Genomic DNA, 11,307 nt, shown 5'->3' on the forward strand with positions numbered 1-11,307 from the left:
AAAAAAAAAAAGAAAGTAATATTCCTTCCATATTTTGAAGGCTAAGAAAGCTGATGACATTCTATTTTATGTTCCTTTCTAAAGTCATGTTTCTTTTTTATTTCCAGAAGCTTATAGAATCTTCTCTTTTTCTCAGCATTTCAGATTATGAGAATTATGTTATCTCTTCTCTCTTGATTTTTAACCATTATGCTGGTACTGGTGGGTACTTTGTATCTGAGAAAAGGGTTTTTGAATTTTTAAAAATTGATTTCCTATCCCTTGTTTTCTCTATTTTCTTTTTCTGGACTTTCTATTATTTGGGTGTTTTGGGTGTTGGACCCTTGGACTGGTCCTCTCATTTTTTTAATAGTATCTGCTTTTTGGTCTCACTCTGTTGCCCTGGATAGAGTGCTATGGAGTCACAGCTCACAGCAACCTCAAACTCTTATGCTCGAGCAATCCTCCTGCCTCAGCCTCCTGAGAAGCTGGGATTACAGGTGCCCACCACCATGCCTGGCTATCTTACTTTCTTATTGGAGGCTTCTCTTGCACATTCTATAACTTCTGGTTGTGTGCTCATGGCTAAGAGTAGGTAACTATTGGAAGCTATAAACTTCACTACGGGGTTATCTGGCTAGACCATTTGCTGGGGAAGCCCCAGTGTCAGAATCTTCAGATTGTTCCTCCTGAGCTCCGCCTCAAAAAGTCTTTACCCGGAGTGTGAAGTCAGCTTGGCAGCTCGCTCAGAGCCCTGCGAGGGAAGAGGATGGGGAAACTGACATTCCTCAGTTAGTACTGAGACACTGTGCACAGAAGAAACTGAGCAATAAAGTGCACAGCCAAGCCCGGAAGACACTGGGCAGCTGGCATAGTCATGCAACCCGTTTTCAGAAAGCCATCCACAGCGTCAGCTCTGCTCGATGTTCTCATTGTGTCTTCTCCAAAAGACAAAACTTCAGGCTTCCACCAGTTCACAGATGAACGTTCCTTGTTGGCACAGAACGGAGGAGGTGATCTAAGGATTTAACTGTTTCCTACACAGATTTTCCACACTCTTCCTTTGTTCCTGGTCCTATACGATCTTTGGGGAGTAGGTTGGTCGATGGCCACCCTCCCTCTGTGGCTTAGATTTCAGCTTTCCAGGATCTGTTAAATCAACTATCACTCATTCGACTACTGTCTAGATTATAAAATGTGTTGCTGTTATCTCTTCTCCTGAACTCTCTGATCTTGTGAGGTTTTGTCTTTTAAAAAATCTCTAGTCAGGTTTGGGGAGGGAATCAAATAGAAAGCCATCATCTTAGTTCAGAAGTCCTTTGAAACTCCTCCTTCCCTTGGCTTCTGAGACGCTGTGGTCCCCCAAGTGCTGCCTTTACCCCCTGGCTGCCCAGCCCAGGATCCTGGCTCGCTCTTCTCTTTGCGCCCCTGAATGCTGAAGGGCCTCCGAACTCACCTCTGAATGCTCCTCTTTGATGGATATTCACTCCTGAGTGGGCTTCCTCCAGTCCTAGGCTCTAAATACCACTACTGTGCTTATTTATATTTCCAGCCTGACCTTTCTTCATTTTTATTTCAATAAAATTTAGGGGGAACAGTGGCTTTTTGAGATGGGGATGAATTGTACAGTGATGCAGTCAGGGCTTTTGGTGTCTGTGTCCCCCAGATAGTGTACCTCACTCCCTTTCCTTCTGAATTCAGAAATGCCTACGCAGAGTCCAGGGAGCATCACAGACCATCCACCCTCCCTCCCCAAACCGACCCTCCTCCAGACCTCTCCTCAGTAAGAGACACCACTGGGTACCAGTTACTCAAGCTAAAAACCTTGACATCATTCCTTGATTCCTTTGTTCTCTCACATTTGATCCCTCAAAACATCCCGGAGGCTCTTTTTAAGATTTAGCCCAAATCCGGCCACTTCTCACCGCGTGGACCAGCATTTCAGAGACGCTTCATGGGCCAGCTTGGATAACGCAGTGCCCCTTCCTGCACACTCACGAACACACATGCATACACCCAGTTTCAACCCAACGTCACAGACTATATTCACTTTTTCTCCCTTTCTATTTGTAATCCCTTTCCAACATGGAAACCTGGCTCCTATTATCATCTCAGAGTGTTGCAGTGAACAGATCTTTGAGTCTGAGGCCCCTGCATTTGTTAGAGGGCCCCTTTGTCACCCTCGGTAGAGTGCCGTGGCGTCACAGCTCGCAGCAACCTCCAACTCCTGGGCTTAGGTAATTCTCTTACCTTGGCCTCCTGAGTAGCTGGGACCATAGGCACCCCCGGCAATGCCAGGCTATTTTTGTTGTTGTTGTTGTTGTTGCAGTTTGGCCAGGGGTGGGTTCGAATGTACCACCCTTGGCATATGAGGCTGGCACCCTACCCACTGAGCCACAGGTGCCGCCCATTTTTGTATAATTTCTTTTGGGAATTATTTTTAGAGACTAAAGTTGCCTGGCGCAGATAACTTTATATTAATACTTAATTCATCAAATAATCACAATGTGTTCCGCTTTTTCTGGACAAAGAGTGGAGGCTATAGAAACGTTTTCCCCGAGTGTGCCCATCCTGGCTGCCTTTTCTTAGACCTTCTTTCTTAGCAGGTGGGTTTTTCCAGCATCTACCCTCACTCACCACTAGAACAAGGGACAGAATTTGGAAAGAAGCTATTTTAAGCCCACGGATGTAGTCCCGTGCAGCAGTGACCCGGCTTTTCTTTCTGGAAGTGGCCTCTTCATTTCCTCCATGTTATCTGAATCTCTATCCAAACATCCTCCGATCTGCTTGAAAGGATTTCCGATTTCCTGAAATCTGGTCTGTGACAACAGAGGCCTGGTAGCCTCTCTCAGAGACTTGAAGTCAGTTTATGTGGTCGCTGAACACAACTACTCAACCACTCAAGAGTTTTCTTATTAGTTTCGTCTGATGACCACAAAAATGTTGTGTGATTCATAAAAACCGTGAGTCCAGCTGGTGGGGGAGAGGGGTGCTCAGGGACAAACCCACTGATCATGGTCCAGTTACACATTGTCCCATATTTTTAAAAAAATGCTTCTGGGCTTGGCGCCTGTAGCTCAGCAGGTAGGGTGCCGGTTACATGCACTGGAGCTGGTGGATTCAAATCCAGCCCAGACATGCCAAGCAACAATGACAACTACAACCAAAAAAAAATAGCCGGGCGTTACGGCAGGTGCCTATAATCCCAGGCATTTGGGAGGATGAGGCAAGAGAATCACTTAAGCCCATGAGTTTGAGGTTGCTGTAAGCTGTGATGCCACAGCATTCTACTGAGGGTGACATAGTGAGACTCTGTCTCAAAAATAAATACAAAAATTAAAGAAAATGCTTCAAGACAAGGTCCATTTTTCTAATTTGCACAAAGGACCTGCTGAGGCTACTGTTTGCCTTGGTTATGTGGTTACATAAGAAGCTTCGCGTTAGGGAAGAGGTTCTGGGGACAAGGACACAGCTTGGTTGCTGTCATGGGGGGGGTGGGAGCAGAAGGCTGGGAGTGGTGCTGCCAGGGGGGAGCGGTGGGGAGAGAGCCAGGAGGCCTCTGGTTTTGAGGACCGTTAGCCTTTGTTACACACTTTGCAGTGTAAACCTCTTCCCTGTCATCAGTAAAATGTTAATAATGCAAAAACCAAAAAAAGCAGCACTGCCCAGGGGTCTGGAGAAACCGTGTCCCACACAGAAGAGGAGGCCTGCTGCCCAACATCAGCTTGGAGCAACTTGACAAAACAAATAGTAGTTTTTGTGCTGAGTATTACTGACTAACTTAACTTCAACAAAAACTTCTTTGCAGAAATGGAGCTCAAGTTACCAGGCACTTTCCCAGGGAGGTCACTGATGTCTGAGCTAGGTCACAAGCACTTGTGGGAATCCTGTGGATGTTCACACCCCTTCCTGTAGCCATCTGCATTTTTTGTTAACCTGCTGTTCCCTGCGGTCAGTGGTGTGCTGGCCACACGTCCCTCCTCTGGACTCGGGAATGACTACCTGATGGGTTAGATCCCCGACTTTTCACCGCTGAAACCTGTCTTGGTTTACTCTTTCCTTTCTTGGGCTGAATTCCATGGCTTCACTAAAGAATGTGTTTGTGCTGCTGCTTTATTTTTATTAGGGTACCAGAACATCTCGTGAAGAGCATAACTTGGCAGACGCTGCAAGCTGTAAACTTTTGCCACAAACACAACGTAAGTCTTGTGATCTTCCTTGAAAAAATCAGAAGGCTGCCCTGAAGCTGAGGGAGAGCCTTGTACAAAGTCTCTATCATACTTTTTTGATCATAATTTCTTACCCAAATCTTCATGAGTCTGGTTGGGGATTCATAGAGGCTAAAAATGCCAACTTAACTATGTCCTTTTTGCTCAGGTCATATAGAACACACATTGCCATGATTTGAAGAAACCAGTCATATTTGCAGTGGTTAGAGACTGCTCAGGTTTAAGGCAGAATCTCCTTAATACAGGGGTCTGTATTGGTCTGGTGCCCTCAAAAGGCAGAATCTCCTTAATACAGGGGTCTGTATTGGTCTGGTGCCCTCAAAAGGCTCTGAAATTAGAGGGGGATGCCAGGTGATTATGCCAGTTGGAGCAGGTGGAGTCTCAAGCCCAGGGCACAAAGGCTAGTGTGTGCTTTGGTGAGACAGAGGGCTGAGCCGGGCCCCAAGCAGCCCTTGGAAACCTCTGACACTCTGGGCCACTGCAGAGCTGGTGGGAGGCACAGTGGCCTGCTGCCCAGGTGATGGGACTCCACAGGTGCCGGGAAGCCTCCAGCTCCCTCCAGTGCAATACTGCCCACTCGCCTACTCCCCCCACACGCAGGAGCCAGAGTCCACCGCTGGAATATTCTGGGTTGATTTAACTCTCCCTCCTTGCGCTGTTCCAAATGATCTTTCCTGAAGCTGCATTCCCAGAAGGAGAAAATGTAAGAGAAGCCAGCACTTCTCCATGCCGAGCCTCCACTTAGCTGAAGGCTGCCCATCTGCCAAAGGCACACCAGGGAGAGTGGGCACCCGTCCGTCCTGCTGGTCACTGGGAGTGAGGGTGAGCGCTTTCCTTAGAGCAGCTCTAGGACGATGGTGCAGGAGAGAGGCTTGAAGGCCCCAGTGGGGAAGATGAGAGACTAAAGACAAATGTGCTGCATGCCACAGGTCCCGGGAGGGCCCCCAGGCACCACTCCATGTGCTGTCGGGGGAGGGCGCAGAAAATGTGGAGAATTCCCAGAATGAATGGGAGTGTGTTCTTGCTTACAAACACTTCTAACCATATGTCGTCATGCTAGTCATGAGTGAACCCATTTATAGCGATGTGTGAAGACAGTGGTAAAAGAATAGAGATATCACAACTATTAACTGCTGAGAACAAAATAGACTGTAATAAACTAATTCAAAAATTGCCTGCCCCCCAATTTTCTGGAATAATAAATACCTGTGGGGAGACTCTGACACTGAGCTCTCACTCAGAAGGTCCTTTGGAGTGAGAACTGGTCAGGCTGAAGAAGCAGCTCTGTCTTCTTTCCAGATTCTAGAAAGTCAAGAATAACCCCAGGGCCTTTGGGCAACAGCCTGAGGAGGGTCTTGTAGGACGCGGAAGAAACAAACGTTCCCCTCCTGAGCAGGAAGACTTGGGGGAAGGGAAGATGTATTTAGGAACTTTTAGGAGCTAGATTTTGACTCCACTGCCCAACTGGTTTTCTGTTTTTTTTTTTGTTTGTTTGTTTTTTCCTGAGGACAAAGTCTCTCTCAGTCACCCTGGGTAGAGTGCTGTGGCGAGCTCATAGCAACCTCAGACTCCTGGGCTCAAGAGATCCTCTAGCCTCAGCCTCCTGAGTAGCTGGGACTACAGGTTTTCTTATGTGTTAATTAGGTTGTTTATTTGTTCTTTGCCAAGGACATTGTCATTTAATAAGAAAATTATGTGAAGATTCTCAAATGTTTTTCTAAAATCACCCTGTTAAAGAATGTTGGCTGTGGTCTGGAAACCGCAGGTGATTCAAGTCTGGGCACTAAGAACATTTGATGTGCATGGGACAGAGCTGACATCTAGCGACTGTCCCCAGAGGGTGAGGGCTGCTGCCTAATCTTGTTTATCTTGTCAGAACAGATGTCAGAGCTGGAAGGGAGATCTCTTGGCAGGCTTGTGGTCACCGCCCTCCTCTTCCCCAGCTTATCTCCGCAGGCCCAGGGCTAGTCCTATTTACGCAGACTGTGTTCTGTTCTCAGTTGAACAACTGACTTGTGAATTCTGCTTATGCAACAGCTTGCAGATCCTGCAACTGTGATGCAGACCTCACCCAGGGCCTTTTGACATTTCCCCTGTCACCTAGAGTTGTTAGATTAAGTGTAGGACTCAGCTTTTTTGAATCACACCAATTAAATTCTTATAGGGGCTGGGCATGGTGGCTCATGCCTGTAATCCTAACACTCTGGGAGGCTGAAGCGGGATCCCTTGAGCTCAGGAGCTGGAGACCAGCCTGAGCAAGACCAAGAGTCCCTCTCTACTAAAAACAGAAAAAGTAGTGGGGCGTGGTCCTAGAGACTTGGGAGGCTGAGGCAGGAGGATCACTTGAGCCCTGGAGGTGGAGGTTGCAGTGGGCTGTGATGACTACATTCTAGCAAGGGCAACAGCATGAGAATCTATCTCAAAAAAAAAAAAAAAAAAAAAGCAGGGCTCTCAGTTAAATTTGAATTTCAGATAAATAGCATAACTTTTTAGTAAAAGTATGCCTCAAATACTACACGGGACATACTTATGCTAAAAAATTATTGTTTCTCTAAAATCCAAATTTAACTGGGTGACTTTGCATTTGTTTTTCCTCTCACCATTTTGACCCTTTCAGTCCCTTCAGGAATTTGGGATGATTTGGGATATGATAGAGAGGGCACTAGATTTATTGTAGGCTGGTCTTTTGCTATGAATTCAACAGGCCAATGAGAGATATGAATGATTTCTCTGATATTTGTTAAAACTTTATGTGTTTTTAAATATATATATATATCCCATTTATCCTTAATAATCTGTTTTGTTTTGATTTTTGTAACTAGTGTATACATAGAGATGTAAAGCCAGAAAATATTCTCATCACAAAACATTCAGTGATTAAGCTTTGCGACTTTGGATTTGCCCGGCTTTTGAGTGAGTATTAACATTTTCTTCAGTTAAATATAAAAGATAGAAAAGTTCTTGATAGAATAAAGGATTTAAATGCCATAGAAACATACAAGCTAGTTTGTATATATTCAGGGAATACATTTAACTATGAATTATAATTTCGTGATTACTGAAAATGTGTAGGCACCTATACTGGCTTAAATCTGTATGCTATAGGCAAATTATACTACAGTAAAGGTATATTACTGTCCTGGTTTCTATCACTTCTTGCTAAAATGATACTTGTCAGAAGCACTATTTAAGAAGAGTAGTTTCCAACTTTGGCTTTGGGGAACTTTAAAAACCATACTGGTTCCCTCCCACCCCCCTACACACACACCAACCCTCCCTAGGGATTTTGGTTTAAGTGAACTGGAGTGTGGCCCAAGCATTAGTAACTTTGAAAATATTATATTCTCAGTGATTTTAATGTGCAACCAGCATTGAGAACCAATGATTTAGAAAAGCACAAGATCTAGCACGAGCTTGATTTCTGAGGTCTCCCCTGCCAGCTTTGATTCCAGGCTTCCAGGGCTCTCTCTGTTTTCCATGTCCATCCCCGGCCAGCTGGACCAAGTGACTGCTACACAGACTATGTGGCTACCAGGTGGTACCGCTCCCCGGAACTGCTGGTGGGTGACACACAGTACGGCCCCCCAGTAGATGTTTGGGCAATTGGCTGTGTCTTTGCTGAGCTGCTATCAGGAGCGCCTCTGTGGCCAGGAAAGTCAGATGTGGACCAGCTGTACCTGATTAGGAAAACCCTGGGTAAGTGGTGCTTTTGTCTCACCTCTTGGGAAACTGTATAGTTTCACACATGTTGGTCCAGAGCAGGTAAAATTCTGGGGACAAGTTTCTCATCTAACGCCCTTTAGTTAGAATTTGAGGAAAACTCTCAAAGCCTCATTTAAATGACTCAATTAAAGGTGTCCATGTTTGTCTCAATACAAATAATTAACAGTTATTGAGAACTTATTAAATTGTCCAAAAAGATACAAGATTTTCTCTTGAGCAGAGCTTGGATCAAGTTTAACTGAACGATGATCACAGCAACAATAAAAGCTCACGTTTCCACAGGGGCACTATTTAAGAAGAGTGATTTCCAACTTTGGCTCTGGGGGAACTTTAAAAACCATACTGATCCACCTTTAACCTCTGTAAAATGCTAAGCAGTTTACAGAAAAAACGCTTTTGTGGCTCATCCCACTTATGACGTGGTAATTCATTTGGATGCCCTTCACTCCAGCCTGCCTGACGAGTTTGGATTATTCATACTCTCTAAAGGAAGATTCTCACCCTTCTAAGTGTCAGGAGGAAAGGCTGGCTTTTCTCACGCCACCCAAAGGCCTGTTCCTTTCTCTGTACCCTTGGAGGGAAGGGGCAGGACGGGAGGGGAGAGACAGAGGAGAGGATCTGCAGGCAGTGACAGCCTTCTTCCCAAGTCAGGGGTTTAGACTCAAACCCCCCCGCCCCAGGTACGCCAATTAAAACCAAACTTTTCCTCTTCTAAACTCTTAAAGCACCGGCTATCACCATGGCTTGCCTTGTACTCTTGCCTTCCTAAAGATGCTGTAAGCTCCCTGAAGGTGAGATCACATCTTATATGTCTTCTTATCTTCCACCAGCATCTGTACACCGTAGGCAGTACATATGTGCTGATAGCTCAACTGGGCCGAGTCACATGGAAGGTGACCTGTGGCCCTCCCAGGGGCACTCAACCTTCCTCCACTGTGTTATACCTTCCTGTGTCACCCCTCTAGCCCCACTGGGACTCCTACGGTACAGGGAATCATGTTCATGACGCAGCCCACTGATCTCTGCACAAGGCATTCAAGGGTATATTTTGGTTACTTGTCCAAAAAGGAGTGACACGGCAGTTTTTGGATTTGAATGAGAAGGAAACTTCTAAAACAAACTAGTAAATACAGATAATATGACACCCCAGGGTAGGAATTCTGTCCCAGTCCAATGGCAACATATCTGGACTCCTAGTTGAGAGGCTTTGTTTTCCACTCTGCTCTGGGAAGTGCGCCTTGGTGTACCCCAAGGGAACCCTTCTGAGTATCTCCTTATATCTCTGAACAAAATTCCTTTTCAAGTATTATATCCATAGAGTGTTACATGAGGGTGATTTTAGGTGATGTGGCTGAAACATGGGCAGGATGAGCTTTATATCATCTTCTGGGAGGCAGAAATGCTCCTTGACCTCATAAGTTTCACTGCTTTACGTAATAAATATTTCTAAACAGTGGATGAAATGAAATTTTCAAGTGATCACTAACTGGTGAAATAAGAAAAGATGGTTTCCAGCTGGAAACATATTCCTCTAGCTAGAAAATCTTCCATGATCTGGCTTGGTGCCCGTAGCTCACTGGTTAGGGCGCTAGCACATGCACCGGGGCTGGTGGGTTCCAATCCGGCCAGGGCCTGCTAAGCAAGAATGACAACAACTACCAAAATGCTGGGCGTTGTGGCCAGCACCTGTAGTCCACCTACTTGGGAGGCTGAGACAAGAGAATCGCTTAAGCCCAAGAGTTTGCGTTTGCTGTGACCTGTGACACTACAGCACTCTACTGAGGGCGACAAAGTGAGACTCTGTCTCAAAAAAAAAAAAATCTTTCATGATCTCCCTTCCATAAATGTTTATTGGGTGCCTCTTCTGTGCCAGGCTCTGTTGTAAATGCTAGACCAATACACTTCCCTGTGACCCATCGGATTCAGTTAAAATGGTTTTGATTTGTAGTTGTTCTTTTGCTCTTTTTTTAAAAAGGTATATTTTGTTTGTGTGTGTGTGTGCTCATCAGTTGCTGGGCTTGGACTTCTCAAATGCAATGTAAATCCCGCAGGCACGAAACCCACGGCCTTGGTTTCTGCCGCTTGCCTCCTCTGTGCCTGGCACAGCATGTTGTCCACTGCAGGATCAGCCAGGCTGCTATTGATTGCCGGGATGCCTCTCCCTCTGATGACAGCAGAAAACTGCTGCCTTCGTGCGTCCGGCACAGACCGATGGAGGGAAACCATAGATCAGTGTTTGCTAATCGATCTCACTTACTCTTTCTTCTTGTCCAAAGGAGATCTCATCCCTAGGCACCAGCAAGTATTTAGCACAAATCAGTACTTCAGCGGGGTGAAAATTCCAGATCCTGAAGATATGGTGAGTGACTCATTTTGGTAAGAGCTCTGTAGGCCAGGCTGGCTAGATTTTGGTGGTTATTCACCTGGCTGAACTTCCTGACTGAAGGTCAGTCTAAAAGTGAAAAAGAAAATTGTAGCAAGTTGGCTGGCAGACCTAGGCCTTCAGTGCTAATTTAGAGGCCATTGACAAGAATCTAGCCAGCCAGTTGGACAGGAATGCACCTGTCCTTGATCATTTTCAGCAGTTAAGCCTGGGTAATGCAGAGCCAGCAGTGTTTAGGCATTGACAAATCCAGGTAAAGTTAACAATTTTTCTCTAGCAGAGTTCAAATTCCATCCTCTCCTGTGCTCTCACTCCCCAGACCCTGGAGGAAACCCTTGAAGCTTACTTGGCCAGCCAGCCCCACTCAGTACCTGCCCTCTCTGGCCAATGTGGGGAAGGCATCCATTTTTAAAAACTGAAAAATTAAAAATGTTCATTCCCTCAACCCACTTAAAACAATTTATTCCGAAAAAACCATTAGCTAATAGCTCAAGATGTGGCATCATTTAATAGAAATCATTTCCTTTAGTAGGAGATTAATTAAATAAGTTACAGTATATCTTTACAATAGAAATAACACATAGTAAAAATAATTAGATTTATATATACCTACTTGAACAAAAAGTCCACAAATTAAATGAAAAAATTAATTTATATATAATTAATTATATATTAAATCATGTATAATTTGACATTATAATCAGTAAATATGCAATACATATATATATATATGCACACATTTATATATATGTACAAAATAATATGATGACATCTGGGACGTCATGCAAAGCTTTTTACATTTGTGGAATAAATGGCTGCAAATATATATACCCAGACGTTAACAGTGGGTATCTCTTTCTGTTGGGATTTTGGGTAATTTTTTTCTTTATGATTTTTTAATATTTTCTAGTGTCTTCTTTTTTTTTTTTTTTTTTTTTTTCAGAGCCTCAAGCTATCCCCCTGGGTAGAGTGCCATGGCATCACGCTCACAGC

General features: G+C 44.8%; 1 protein-coding gene across 2 annotated transcripts in view; it reads left to right on the top strand.

Annotated features, from left to right (window-relative positions):
* Window positions 1-11,307, top strand: part of CDKL1 (cyclin dependent kinase like 1) — a 54,621-nt gene that overhangs the window by 37,309 nt on the left and 6,005 nt on the right. For both annotated transcript variants that reach the window (XM_003792155.3, XM_012806586.2), the window contains exons 3-6: window positions 4,106-4,178; window positions 7,031-7,121; window positions 7,704-7,904; window positions 10,208-10,290. In XM_003792155.3, coding sequence (XP_003792203.2) covers window positions 4,106-4,178; window positions 7,031-7,121; window positions 7,704-7,904; window positions 10,208-10,290 — 448 coding nt within the window. The remainder of the gene's footprint in view (window positions 1-4,105; window positions 4,179-7,030; window positions 7,122-7,703; window positions 7,905-10,207; window positions 10,291-11,307) is intronic.

This window comes from Otolemur garnettii, unplaced genomic scaffold, assembly GCF_000181295.1.
Source record: "Otolemur garnettii isolate 467f Iridium unplaced genomic scaffold, OtoGar3 scaffold00054, whole genome shotgun sequence".
In the NCBI taxonomy this organism is placed as follows: Eukaryota; Metazoa; Chordata; class Mammalia; order Primates; family Galagidae; genus Otolemur; species Otolemur garnettii.